Source organism: Pollicipes pollicipes, unplaced genomic scaffold (genome assembly GCF_011947565.3).
Source record: "Pollicipes pollicipes isolate AB1234 unplaced genomic scaffold, Ppol_2.1 Scaffold_5724;HRSCAF=6776_pilon_pilon_pilon, whole genome shotgun sequence".
NCBI classification, from domain to species: Eukaryota; Metazoa; Arthropoda; class Thecostraca; order Pollicipedomorpha; family Pollicipedidae; genus Pollicipes; species Pollicipes pollicipes.
Window position 1 is genome coordinate 19,322,455 of NW_023596746.1, and position 14,910 is coordinate 19,337,364.

General features: G+C 55.9%; 1 protein-coding gene across 1 annotated transcript in view; it reads left to right on the forward strand.

Moving 5' to 3' along the window:
• The first annotated feature begins 5,671 nt into the window (after positions 1-5,671).
• Positions 5,672-14,910, forward strand: part of ci (transcriptional activator cubitus interruptus) — a 64,122-nt gene continuing 54,883 nt past the window's right edge. Inside the window, exon 1 of the mRNA XM_037226232.1 lies at positions 5,672-5,871. Coding sequence (XP_037082127.1) covers positions 5,856-5,871 — 16 coding nt within the window. The 5' untranslated portion in view covers positions 5,672-5,855. The remainder of the gene's footprint in view (positions 5,872-14,910) is intronic.

Sequence of the window (14,910 nt, forward strand, 5' to 3'; positions counted from 1 at the left end):
CGCAGTCCAGTGCGGATGCTTTGCGTCGTAATGAACGGGCTACAGACGCCAGCAACTACAGACGGCTTTTAACCGTGTAATTTGCAACGGCAAATCGTAAACAGGACGCCATGTGGCAAACGAACCGACGCAGGACAAACAAATGGGGTCTTTGAAGAGCTCGACACTGATTGAGATGCATGATTTGCTCTCTTGCATTGCAGGAAAATTGCACAATTAAATGCCCGACCTCGACCGAACACTCTGAGTCCCGGCTTCGTGGCTGTCGATGCCCATTCTCTTGAAGTCGGCGCAGTCTTGCCAAGTAATGTGTACCATTTTCGTATCAAATGGCGGTGCAAGTGGTAATTGAGAGATAATAATGTGATACTTCAAGGCTCGGCGGGCGCTGATTTAGTTGTATGGTAAACTGGGGGCAGGCGGCGCGGCTGGGCCGGCGGCAGCGGCGGCGGCGGGTACGAGCGGCCCGCCGAGACCGGGCGTCGGCCCGCCGCCCTGCGCCGCGCACGCCGACGCTCAGCTGCCGCCGCCCGGCGCGCCGCCGTGCCTCGCACGGGGCCTCCAGCGACCCGGAGCGGCGGCCTGGGCGTCGGGCAGCCCCGCGGCGGCGGCGCCGTGCCCGCCGGGTGTACCCTCGGCCCGGCCGGGCGCCGGACGATGACCTTGAGGGCCGGCGCGACGCCGTCTCCACGCTCGGGTAGCGCCGGCCAGCGGCGCGGCCGTACTCCTGGGCCTGCCTCCTGACGCCTCGCGGTTAGTGCGGCCGCGCGGCGCTCCCGCAGCGCGCCGAGCGTCGCACCCGTGACTCGCTGACCCTCCTGACGTCACAGCCCCGCCAGGCCCCTCGAGCCCCGTCCGGGCAGGTTCAGCCCCGCGGCTGTTCGAGCCGCGTCGCCGTCCTCGCCCGGTTCGGTAGCTTGTCGCGCGATCCTGGCGCGACGCGCTGCAGCGTCCGTGCCGAGCGCTGGCTCGTCTCAGCGGCGGGACCACCGGCCGCCGGGACTGGCCTCCGCGCCCTCGTCGCCATTGTGAGCGGCCGCCGCGGCATGACCTCAGGTGTTTATTATGGCTAGCCGCGAGGCCGGCCGGCCGCTCCAACCGAGCGGCCGCGATCACGCAGTCGGCGCCGGACACGGCTTCGGCGGAACACTGGGGCTCCGGACACGGCTCCGGTGGAACACTGGAGCTCCGGACACGGCTCCGGCGGATTACCGGGACTCTGGACGCGGCTCCGGCGGATCACCACGACTCCGGACACGGCTCCGGCGGATCACCACGACATCGGACACGGCTCCGGCGGAACACTGGAATTCCGGACACGACTCCGGCGGATTACCGGGACTCTGGACGCGGCTCCGGCGGATCACCAAGACACCGGACACGGCTCCGGCGGAACACTGGAGCTTCGGACACGACTCCGGCGGATTACCGGGACTCTGGACACGGCTCCGGCAGATCACCGGGACTCCAGATAGGCTCATAGATCATACTCCGGAGGTGGGACAGCACAGATCGAGTTGTGGGAGCGGTCTGACCCGTCATCTGCGTTTTTAACAAGACATTGAAAAAGTTTTTCATTTACCACCAAAATTGGTGTAGTCAGAATCCATTCAAGGTCAATTAGGCAGTACGCCTGCCATGACATCTCCCCCAGCCCCGGTGGCAGCACTTATGCCGCGCCTCGGTTTTGCAAAGATACGGCGTATATTTCACGTCAGACCATTTCAAGTCCCTCCATAAGCTATCAACTTGGTATTCGTAACTTGGACAGCGATGAAGTTATCGCTGAGATGTTTGTCCGAGTGATCTGCTTCGCCGGCGTCGGCAGCACCTTCTGATGGCGAAGGTGCCCTGCTGACACGTCACGCGCATCTGCCTCGGCATCTGAGGGCCCTCCTCGCACGCGCGTCTGACTCGGTATCTGAGGGCCCTCCTCGCACGCGCGTCTGACGCGGTATCTAAGGGCTCTCCTCGCACGCGCGTCTGACTCGGTATCTGAGGGCCCTCCTCGGACGCGCGTCTGACTCGGCATCTGAGGGCCCCCCTCGCACGTGCGTCTGACTCGGTATCTGAGGGCCCTCCTCACACGTGCGTCTGACTCGGCATCTGAGGGCCCTTCTCGCACATGCGTCACTTCATTTTTTCTGTTTTATTGGAAACGACAGCTGGAATTGTAACACAGCCAAATACGCGGCACAGTTCAAGTAACTTAGCGATTGCCACAAGTGCGATTCAAGGTTACCTTTAAGATTTGTACCCTTTAGATCACTAAAACCCAGTGGGATAAATTAATGTCTTAGGCAAGCTTACAATCAAGGCAATCTGCAATAAGTGAGGCTGTGTTGTTAAAACTTTGGCCGTTTGTGCGGCTAATACGTTATTCAATATGGCTGCATGCGAAGCAGTGAATTTTCTGCTGCACAATAGCCATAGTTGCCTTCTTTGCACGTGTTTTTGCAAGCTAATTGGAGTGCATTGCATGAAAGCCACCTCCAATGCGACTATACCAGTCGCAGAGAAAACATTTATTGGGACGTCCACTGCCCAAACATCATACACCACACATAACTCAATCATGGTAACGCAGGCAAAAATGTCACTTGAGTATTGGAGCCTGTTCCACCTGAGATCCTAATCTTCTGACCCTTATCATAAGCATCCAGGAGATCAAACCGAAATAGTAGTTTGCTTTTAGAAGTGAAGTTGAGATTTCAAGGTTAGCCAGCTCTCATTACATCAAGGTTAACCAGCCCTTAAAAAACGGCTTTGGTCATGGCAGGCTGCAAAATGCATACCTTGACTTTCGTTGCTTACCAAATAAGTTCAAGTGAGCTTAATGTTAACTATGCTATAGCGCATCTTTTCTATTCAATTTCAGATTTAGCTGAGCTGAGCGGACTGCGGCCTATTCCACTATAGTCGGCCTATTCCACCATCTACAATTACGGTTGACAAAATTCCATTGGAGTCGACTAACTCAATAGTTTGCTCTGGTTCTGATATCAAGACGATGGATGTGTGAGCAAGGATGTGTATGGAGATAGCGAATGAGAAAACAATGGACTTAATTTTTCAAACAAATGCAGAGATCACAGTAGAAAGACTAGACAGGATAGATATGCAGACGGGTCGCCCCAGATACAGAAACTTTGTCATAACTTTGAAACCACTTTGATGACTCAATCATCTTGGGACAGAGTAAGTGATATATTGTCCTGCTCGGCAGGTACGGCGGTGGGAAGCATTCACACTGACCCAAAACACAAAGCTAGTCGTCATCAGAGAACTCGCGGGTCGCTTACAACGCCTCGTGCTTACATCCCACCGCTTCCTGTCTAATATGGTATTAAATAATACCATCCAGTCTATCAATCCTGTCTCACCCCTGCTTACCCAGAAGACTCCCTCGCTGTCAGGACCTTGGTGCATAATTTTACATCATCACAGATATAGCGCACGTTCCTCATTTGCACCCATCACTCGCTGTCTTACAATGCAACCATATTCGTCTCGGTCCTAGGACACCGGTCTGGTATGCAAATGATACATTAGACCATGCATCGCCATTCATCTGCAGCCCACGCAATCACCACATACCCGGTTATACATATGTGTGCACTCAGTTGAAATATCTCAATAAAGTACAGATGCTTACACTCATGCCACGCGGCAACAAACATCTGCGAACGAAGTTACCAGTGTTGAAAGAAGGGCGGGGGGGGGGGGCGAGGAAATAAAAAAGCAAGTGTTTGCATCCTGAGCATTGGTGTCTTTTCTGGGATGCCTGTTGAGTTGGCAGATATACGAGCCGACTCGCTCTTTCACTTATGAATGGGCGTGGATCTGATTGCATGCGTTTCGTTGAGAGACCTACTGGCTTTTCCGAGGACTGAGGACTGAGGACTCGCCAGTGCGTCCTCCATTTTCCCGACGGAGGACTCGCCAGGGCGTCCTCCATTTTCCCGATGGAGGACTCGCCAAGGCGTCCTCCTTTTTCGGCGAGTTTAGGTATAGGGAGTCGGGGGTGTGGTTTTCTTCTCAGTCAATGGGCCGCCCGAAACGTGGGCTCCAGCTCACCCAAACATATTTCGGGTTCCGTTTGATCGCCTTTTGCTGCTAAGCTCCCAACTGAGGTTGGAAAACTACGTCCCTGTTAGGAGCGACGAGAGGTCGGTGGGGGGTGGGGGAGGGGAGGGGGGGGGGGGGCGTAAGCCAAATTTTAAGTCAATTCTGTGTATCCCTTACAACAAAGTCAACGTTGATCCTTCGCCAAACGTACAGCGCCGCTGTCGCCTCCAGCGGAAAGGTGTTTTAATCTCGCTGGGGTATTGCTGACTTTGGCGCATGCGAGCTCTGATGCAATCTTCTAAAGCTCCCCTCATTTTGTAACACCTCCCAGCACTCATGCTAATTGAAAACAGCGCTCGTCTGTGGGCCTCTCAAACTGAGATCAGCTCTCTTTCGATCCAGATCTCGATCCTGGTCTCGATTTTCCACTGCTGTCTTAAAGCTCTGCTAGATGCTTCCACGATTCCCGAAATGTCACCACTTTTTGCGAAACAGTGCTTTCAGAGCTCCGTCTGTGATTTACAGTTGTAGCATTCCGCACAGGCACTGAACTTTCGGTGCGCTTTCAAAGAGAAGGGTTAAGTTTGGAAGCCCTACGCTGGGAATCAAACCAAGTTGTGCAAGTCACGGAAGAATCCAGCACATTTTTCGACATCCATTGACGAAACGAGCTGGGTTATTGGAGACGCACGAATGGGCCATACGCGGCTCCGGCCGTCACATGCAGAGCTTTGGGAGCGAGAGTGGATAATTTTTACCACCACTGCTCCCATGTCCCTGGTAAGCTGTGAGGTGAATTATCACGGGTGTGAAGGAAAGGATTTCCAGCGTATCAGGGGGGTCAATGTCAACTGATGGGACATGAGTGAGTCAAATGGCATCAGAGTATCCTTGTTAATGACACGTGGGTGATCTATTTTCTTAAATGCAGGCAGAGAAAACATTTTATTTGCTAGCGTTTATAAAGAACCCATCAGATGCAGTACTAAGGCTAACACTAACGCTCATATAAACCGACTAATACTGATACTAAGGCTACTTTTACAGCTACGTTAGCACACCTCCGTCGGATCAATGCTTAGATATAAAGTTTCCTTTATGCGCAGAGCTCATTCGTATGACCACTGCAATCCACTCATTGCAACACCGGCCAAGTTAAACACGGTCACTTCTGTACTGCTTTTACTGCCCAACTTGCACTAAACGTTTCTCTAATTTCTAGGCTGGCGTGACCGATAACATGCAGAGTTAAGGTGCCATTTCATGGCGGCCGTGCTGCTTTTTTACGGCATATATTCTCGCCTAATTGCATAACTTAATTAGTGGCCCGTCTCGGCGCCTCCGCCGTGTTACCTGGCGGTACACTGTGCCGGTGGGGTAGCGGGGCAGATTTGACGGTACGCCCGCTCAGACACGCCGTGCGTGACGGGCGCGTGACCCGTCGTGCCGCGTGACTGGCCGGGTCACGCGGCGCGCCGCCGGCCGCGCCGATGCCGCGTCTGGCGGCCCGGTCTCGGCCCGGTGCTCCTACCCGGCGCCGTGGAATGCGCCGGCGGCGGCGGCGGCCGGACGGGGCAGAGGTAGTGAAGTTGTCAGGCGGCGCGCAGTTAAACGCGGTCGCCCGCCGGGTTGGTCGCCGCCGCGCGCCAGCAGGGACGCTGTGTTCGGGCCGGTGGGGCGCCGCCGAGGGCTGTGCGTGTGTGCGTGACACTGTACTCGACGGATACTGTTGGTTATGACCGCGAGTGATGGTGGCGCGGCTATCAGCTTTATGACCCATTGGAACTATGCAGGAAAGGAAAGGTGAGTGGCGTGGGTTGTCCGAGGCTTGCCTCGCCCCTCTGGACGCCTCGGCCCCATCTGCGGCGCCCACCGCATCCCGGCGGTGCAGTGGCTCCCGCCGGCGCCCGGTCGGCGGCGGCTTCCTGAGCTGGCCGTGGTGGCGAGCTGCCCCGGCGCGCGGCGCGCCGCCGGCCGGTCGGCTTTTTCGGCCCGACCCGGCCCGTCGCGTCGGTCGGCGGCCGGGCGGCGGCGCCGGTGCCGGCCGCGGCCCTCGGAGCGAGCCGGCAGGACGGGCAGCGGACGACGGTGCGGAGCGCTCCGAAGGCCGCCTGCGACACAGCCGACCGCGCCGTCCCTGAGATCGGCCGAGGAGGACCGGCCATTGTGCTGACGCCGACCCCGGCAGCCGGCTGCTGGCTGCTGGCTGCTGGCTGCCGATTTTTGGCTGCTGGCTGGGATGATGCTGCTGGCGGGTGTGCCGAAGATGCCCCTGGCAGGGGGTCGCTGACTCGCTGACTGAGGGCATGCTGTGCACCATTGTGCGGGGGTGGTCCTGACGGGGATTGCTGGTGTCGGATGGGCTCTGTCGTCACGGCCTCTGAGGGAGATCTGCACTGGTGTTAGCCCTGCAGCTCACTGACCATGGCGACAGTTGCCAGCAAGTCGTCCGGCGCTAAAGAGGGTCAGTGAGCTGGGCCTGAAGGGCCTGGTGTCCCCGACCTAGCGGCAGGGAAACGGTCGTCCGGCCCCGGAGAGGGTAGGTGGGCCGACTTTAAAGGGGCCTGCTGACCCTGACGACGGGCAAACTAGACGCACGCACCTGGGAAGAGCGACAGGCTCAGCCCTGCAGGGTGTTCTGACCCTGACGCCCGCCGTCAGCAGCCGCCGGACCCGAGGCGGGGTCGGGGAGCCGGGCCCGCGCGGTGACCCCGCGCTCGGGCCGGCCGCCGCGTCCCACGGCCTCGCCACGCGGCGCCGTCGCTGCCGCCACTTTGTCGTCGGATTACTGCCGCGCACCGAGTCGCTTTATTGACCTGTGATGGAGGGGACGGCCGCCTAATTGTGGCCGGCCGGGTCTGGACGCGGCTCCGGCGTGACCATCAGACGCGGCCCGACCCGGGGAGGGGCCGCCGGATTAGCATGGGCCCGCCCGTTACTCGAGAGCGCCACGCTTACAATGGACCGACTCTTTGACGCCTGCTGTCTGGAGGAGGTAATGGACATATGCGTCAGACCCGGCGCATGGGAGCTGGAAGGGAGGGGAGGAGGGTGGCGCGGCGAAAACTGAGGAATTCATCGCCGCTCCCAGCTGCAAAAACGCCAATTGGTTCCGGCCGGCCCATTGCCTCTCGGAAAGCGGCCGTGTGTAAATGAAGACCGAGACCCTTTCAGTCCGCTCCACAGGCCGATGAGCCGATACAAAAACGCACTCGTGACCGAGATAAGGCTCCGTCTCTCTTTAACGTTCTAATTAGACGGGGCTGCGCCGGCGCGCCGCGAGCTGACGGGCCCGCTTTCTCCTGCCGGCCGGCGCGGCCGACGCCGCATGAAGACGCGTCCTGCGCACCGCCCATAACCCGCCACTAAACTTCAAAACGCCCGGCGACCGGGCCGATTTATGCAGGCGGCGGGGGGTGGCGCGGCCGCCCCCCGGCGCGGGTCACCACGGCCGGGCGGCTGCGGGATCGGGCCGGCAGCCGGTCGACGCCTCTCGCCGGGGCCTCCTGCCGGGTCGGGCCGCCCCAGCGCCCGCCCGCCCCGCCGCTGACGCTCTGTGGCTGGCATGAGGCGGCCGCGTCTGATGCCATCTTGACCTGTGCCGCGTGGCCATATTTACTGGCATGTTTGGGCCGCCGTCGCATTCACTTGTCACGTATCACTCAGACATCTTCATGCGATGCTATCTCCCCTACAAACTTTCTGCTCACTTATGTTGTATATGTGCGGATTTTTCTTGTTTCCTGCTCTGTGCGTGATATAATTTGATCGTCGTTTTCGTTAAATATGCCTGTATACATCCACACTAAAAATATGTGTATCTGAACCGTTCTCAGCACTTCGAATATACTTACCCTATTTGCTCATGACTCATTCGTTGACTCACCGGCACTATAGCACAAATAACTCACAAATGCTGGTTCAGATACATTTATTCGGTCACTCGATGTTGAGCAGATTGAGGGCGCCAAGATTCAGTGACGATGCTGCGCCCGTCATGGCCAGATCCGAAACTGGTTTACCGGAGGGATATGCTCGTAGTAAGGTGTAGTAAGCAAGCGGCCGGTAGTAAATGTAGTAAGACACACTTTCGCCACGCTCGCCACACACACACGTCTCCCCCTTTTCCCCTTTCCTTTTCCCCTTTTCCCCTTTCCTTCCTTACGCTCTCTGTTCGAAGCTCGCTGCGGCTGCATGTATTAAGCGCTACGCGGGCAGAAAAAGCTGTTTAACTCGGCCCCTCCAGCCCGGCCGTCGAGCTGACTGAGAGCTAATGTTATGCTCGCCACCTCGTCATGGCTCAGGTTCATGTAGTTTTCGGTAACAAACGACGCAATTCCTTTACAGCCCTGTGCTGTGTTAACATGTGTGCAAAAGTATGAATTATTAAGCATTCGCACGCATGCTGTTTGATCAGAGGGATCAATCTGTCTCTTTTAGCTTTACAATATAACCATAATTTCACTACCACAATCGATGAACTTGAAACACGCCACATGTCGCATTGCACAAGAGCTGGTGAGCACGGGTTGAATGGGCGCCCAGATGTCGACGTCCTCGTGTCTTGGCAACACCAGACTGACATTCTGACTGAGGAGGAAACGGGCAATGTCATTGGCGAACGTGCGGGCCGATGTGTCCGGACGGCCACGCGCTCTCGGTCGATGTGTCCAGGCGGCCACGCGCTCTCGGTCGATGTGTCCAGACGGCCACGTGCTCTCGGTCGATGTGCCCAGGCGGCCACGCGCTGTCGGTCGATGTGCCCAGGCGGCCACGTGCGCTCCGTCGATGTGTCCAGGCGGCCACGTGCTCTCGGTCGATGTGTCCAGGCGGCCCCGCGCTGTCGGTCGCAATCCATGGATGCGTCCGTTTCCCTGCGTTTCGCGGGACAATTCGATCGGCATGTTCAAGGCTGATGTCAGATCACAGCAGCCACAGCGGACGAAAAAGATGAGCCGCGCGGTGTCGGCGAGTGCGCCCGCTTCACCTCACCAGCAAGTCTCAGGCAAAACACCTGCCCGGCGCATATAAGCACCAGAAATTGATCGAAAATTGCCAGGAACACACCTTCCGAAGCCGAACTCGCATACGGGGCACCGTGGCCTAGATCGAGCAAGATTGGGTTATTTAACTGCTCAGAGGTGTAACCCTGGTCACTTCGAGCAATGTCCAACCCCAATGTTTGCACTTACCGCAATAACTTGCTCAAGTCGGCTTAATTGTGAGTTCCAGCAATATTTTAGATTTCACCGAGCGATACCGCCAGGCCTGAGCAGCCTCATGGCCGCCCGGCTGTCAAGCAATGTTAGCTGTAAGTTAGTGCGATAATGCTACATCAGTGGAACTCCGCCTGGTAATCTCTCATGACAAGCGGACGTTCCAAAGCATTGATCATGCCACTGGCGGTCAGATTTGCTGAAGGTGTCCATCTCCATGAGCTTAGTTTTTTGGTGTCGTTTACCTTATGACAATTAACATTTCTACTCTCTTTCTCAGACCAGTTTCTTCCACATTGCGCAAACCCTATCACGGGTTTCAGTACGTGCTAACAGCATATTGCCTAAAGGCTTTGTGCTTTCCTTGTAGGGCCCTTTTTGAGGGACTTTGAAGACAATATATCCGTGAGGGAGCACGTGCTTTAGACGTGTGTGTCTGTGTTTGTGGGGTGGGGAGCGTTTCCTCCCCCCCCCCCCCCCCCTCTTTCCCACCAGCACATCGCCAGGGTTTGGGACACAGGACAGTTATCGTTCAGATCGAGTCTCCTTTTTGGGGAAATTGGTCATCTTTGTAACAGCATTGCCACGTTGCCATCTTTCATCCTGCTGTCACGGCAGAGTCAACGTCCTTCAGAAGGAGCTCGAGCGTTTCCTCTTTATGCCGTGTACGGTTAGCCAGGCGTTGGTGCTGCTGTCGCCGCAGGTGACGCGCGCTGGTGACGAACCGTTTAGGTCGCATTTCAGGGGAATGTTCAACATTCGAAGATGTTGAGACAGGCAACAGATATGGCGGAAGAAGCTCTCCTCACTAGAAACAGCTGGTGTGCTGTTCAGGCTGAAAACTTCTCCAAATAATACAGTTTCACTTATCAGTAAACATGCTCCACATTACGTCATTGTCTGATGACATCATCGTACCTTACACTACACAGATTTAGAGCCAATTGACGAACATTACATCTGGGAATCATGATGACGAACGCCAGATACGAACGACCCGATAATTATATATTTTGGCCTTGATCGTCGCATAACACATGAAATGGCGGGATTTCAATGACGCCATTGTAGCGTCACGAATGCCGGAATGATGTTGAAATATTCCCTCTGAAATAATTTGTGCATCTTCGCGGGCGTGTAGCTCAGAAACTAGAAGGGGTTTGGTCTTAAAATGGGCAATGTTTTCAACTGCACCGAATGATCTTCAAGATGGCTATGTCAGTTCAAAACCCCGTAGAAATGTAAAACACTCCCTGAAATGTTCGGCAAGCCTACGTTCAGTCCAAATGGTTGCTCCGGCACGAGTGCTGGTCTTGACTGCCTGGCCTGCTCATTGTGAGGTTTACGTCACTGTTAGCGTAGTTGTTGTCGACCAGGATTATCTCACGGCACGGCACTGCACGTGTTGAGAGATACTCTAATGGTACCACTGTATCAAAACGTCAGATCTGACATACGGGTTACAGGGTCATACCTCGCCGTTTCGTGCTTCTGTTGCACGGGTTTAATAGAAGTGATGTAGAAGGACAGTAATAAGTAAAACATACTGTGCAGTAGTTGCACGTGCATACGCCAAGGCCAAATCCTCCCTGAGGCCGATTGGTGAGTTCCTGCAATCCATACGTAACGCTTGTTGCCTATGGGAGCCGGATGCATATAACTGAATATCCCCGTGGTCGAACGACACCGAATATTCCCTGGCGGACATGCGCTCCAAGATATAACAAGTTGAATGCTGTGTGCAATGAGTCTTATGACATCACGCCTTGGTCCAACACTCCCCTGGGTTAGCTGACGAGCTCCCGCGCATCACACATGAGCGCTGAGCTCTGGATTTCGCGTGACGTCGTGCTTCTCCGTACGAAGATGTGTGCACAGAAGTCAAAACCAGGCTTATTTATCACCCACCACGGTATTCACAACACTTCCTGGACAGTGCTGGTGGGCTACTCGGTGCTGGTGCAACAGCATCACATTTTCTTTTCTCCAGCTCCATCTCCCCGCAGTGGGCCGACGAGGGCGCCACAGTGAAGGTGACGTCACTGAGGGCGCGTCTGGTCGCCAGCGTGTGTTCGCACCCTCTTGAGGGCCGAAGTCTAATCGCCATGATATCATACCATACACAATACTGCCGTCGCGCCGGTGACGTGGCCAGGGCTGGCGCCGCTGCCTGGTCGGGAATCTGTAAGCTGGCGTGATGTGCCCGCGGGGTCACCGCCGCTCCAAGACTGGAGGACCAAAATTGGCTGGTTGATTTCGTCACCTGCACCGCCTTGAACGCCAAAGAAAATCGGCCTTCGGGTCAGGGCCGTGAATACGTCGCCGAGCAATGGCCGGCACATGCATGGACTGCGCTCCTTGCGCCGCACCGTGCCAGCGGCGGCACCCGTCGACAGACCGTGATAGCCTGCTGCAGCGTTAGCCGACCACCCGGCATGAACTCTTATAACAGTTTGCGGTAGCGCTAGCCGACCACCCGGCATTGACTCTGTCACAGGCTGTCGTAGCGCTAGCCGACCACCCGGCATGTACTCTGCAACAGTTTGCCGTAGCGCTAGCCGACCACCCGGCATGAACTCTTATAACAGTGAGCCGTAGCGTTAGCCGACCACCAGGCATGGTCCTGATCGCTGGGCATGGACAAATCGGTGCAAAGGATGGCCGCACAAGCATCGAGGAGATCCTGAAGATAGGGTGCAGACAACAAACGCCAGCAACGGTACCTTCGCAAGACCAAAACATGTCACTCAAACTACAGCATGGATCAGCAGTTGACGATAAAGATTCGGAAAAGTGGACAAGACGCATTCGAACCGAGAAGAACGCTCATCTAAATACAAAATAGCGCAAGGGTTTTTAAGCATAACGTGTTGTCATTTATGCTGTTTTCATTGGACAGGAAAGCTTTGGGACAGTGCGGAAAATCTCATGAGGGTTTTCGTGGTTGGTTACGGTGTACCTATATGTTCGTCGGTGATAATTGGGGATCATGTTAATACATTCAGGTATGTTGTGAATATCACTGATATGGCAACAGCACATATTTACTGGGCACGCTTATTCCACCCGACAATTGCATATTAAAGACACCGGACCTATCAAAGACATTTTCTTATGCTACTGTTGTGGAACGAAATACAATTTTGATTTTAGCAATACCTTCGCAACCCCAGAAAATCCCAAAAAGCTGAAATTTTACCACTTTTGCACTTTGTCTTTTACCACGATGTTATGGACTTAACGCTTTCATTATTGAAATAGCTGAATTACGCACATGTCAATGGTACGCTTAGTCCATTTCGTGAGAATGTCCCACCCTTTAAGAAAGACCAGGAAATGCTTTACCTAATTTAAAACCAATGCTGGACGTGCCGGTGCTATTAAGCTTTTGAAAAAGTGTTTCAAGGATAAGGCTTTTTCAAAATCCAAGATTTTGCACCGTTGCGTCGTGCCCCGCGTGTCGTTACATCCGTGCAATCACCGACCAGTGGCTGAGGTTGGCGGCCAGGATGTTGACCGTTGGTGCTATCGTTCCCTTACCACGTGACATTTTCCGGTCACTTGACACTATCGTTATATCGATTAAATCGGCGATCGATTGTATTCAGGCTAACATCTCGTGCGTTTAGACGTTTGTAAGGTTATAGCTGCGTACATCTCTTCGTGGGCTACGAAATGACCAACCCAATTAAGATTCCCCACCCAATGTGAAATATTCCCCTCAATCCAGCTCAACGAGGCAAGAAGCGAGACAGTTGCATTTTCATTGTAAATGATGTAAGCATAATTCTACCATAGCAACCACATATGATCTAATGGTGCGAATAAAACATGTCGTAAGCACCAACGTGTTGTTTTGTTTCTGTAATTGCCTTAGTCGACGTGATCATGACACATCAAGTCGCGGGATGCATGCGCCAGCCATTACACGAAGGCAATCACAATTACACGCACGTCCCAGCATCCCCTGTGGCTGCTCTGCCGGCTTGGGCCCTCCCCGTGCCCGCCTCATTTACCCTCTGTCGGCCCGGACCCGGCAAGAACCCACGCGGCGCGTTTTTTGACGCATGGGTCAGCGATGGCCGTACAACGCTGAAAGCAAATTGTTGTTCTGTCCAATCATATTTAATTGAACGCCATCCCAGCGTCAGTTCGGCCATTGTTCACGACGATCATTTTTCTCTTGACACCCCGCATTATTGGAGCGTTACATCGCCCGTACTGACGTCTAAATTAGACGATGCCGTGGCGGTCTGAGCGACTGGCTGAGCGTTCCGCGGCGTGCCCCACGGTGTTAGGCGATTCTTAACCAGCGCGAGCCGCCGGCCGGGGCTCGGGGTACCGGAGCGAGACGTTCAGTCGGGCTGAACCGGGGAGTGCGGAGTGCACGATCTTCGTTTGTGGCTTGTTCTTCCGCGCTCGCCCGCAGACTGAGAACCGCCGTGTGCGACCCTGACCGTGCGACCGAAGACCCTTCGACACCTCGTGCCGCTCGCTGGACACGTCATAACACCAGCGCCGTCACTGACTCACCGCGGCGTGAACAACGCCGCGCTAATAACTCCGACCCGCCGTGAGCGCCGCGACTTCGCTAACCACTGGTGCGCAGCTCGGCGGCGGCCGTCCGCGGGACCGCCAGCGCCGCCCTCGCCGCCGGCGCACCGGCAGCGGCGACCGGCAAAGGTGCCGCCTCTGCGTGCCGTCCGGCCGTAACACGGTGCCTCCGCGCCCGGCCGGCCCAGCGCCGCCTCACGTGTTTACGAGCCATTCGCCCGATGGGTTCCCGGCGTCCGTAATTGAGACGTAGACGGGCGGTAACGGGCGGGCGGGCGCGCCACGAGAGGCGGCGGAGCGACCCGGGGCCCGACGAGGCGCCGGCGGCGGGACCGGCGGGCACAGGGCCAGGACGTGGGACTGGGGCGGAATCAGACCACGTCAGAGACGCGGATCAGGGTCGGGCGCGCGGGCGTGGACCCAAGACTAGCACTGTGGACCCGGACCGTGGCTTGGCAAGGACCTAGGTTACGAGCTAGGACCGCGGACCTAGACCACATACCTGGACCACAGACCTGGACCACAGACCTGGACCACAGGCCTGGTCTCGGACCACATATCAGGACCACAGACCTGGTCCCAGACCGCGGACCGAACTGACGCCCAGCGCCGACAGCTGGGCCCCAGACGGCAGGAGGGCGCCGGCTCAGGACAGGGGAGCGTGGGGCGTGGTAGTTCAAGGCGGGTGCGAAAACAGAGGAACGCTAGAACAACACGATTGGGTCGCGAAAATGCACAAACACGACTTGGAAACCCGATCAGAGAAACACGGCCGCGGTGGGAGGGCAGCTGGATCTCGGGCACATGGAGACGTGCGCTGACCGCGCCATGAAAGCACGAGATCATGAGCATGAGTGCTTCTGTGTTGACGGCGTTGGGTAAAGCTGTGACATCGTCTGGCTCACAGCAGATCACGCCAACTAACGGCTTCAGAATACTTTTGGCAAGTGCATGAAAGTTGCTACAATAACGAGAGACGTGAGTTACGACGTGAGACCACGAGTTATAAGCAACATCGGATTTCATAGTGTTCACAGCGGTATGCAACTGTCCGAACAAAATATGCGATAAA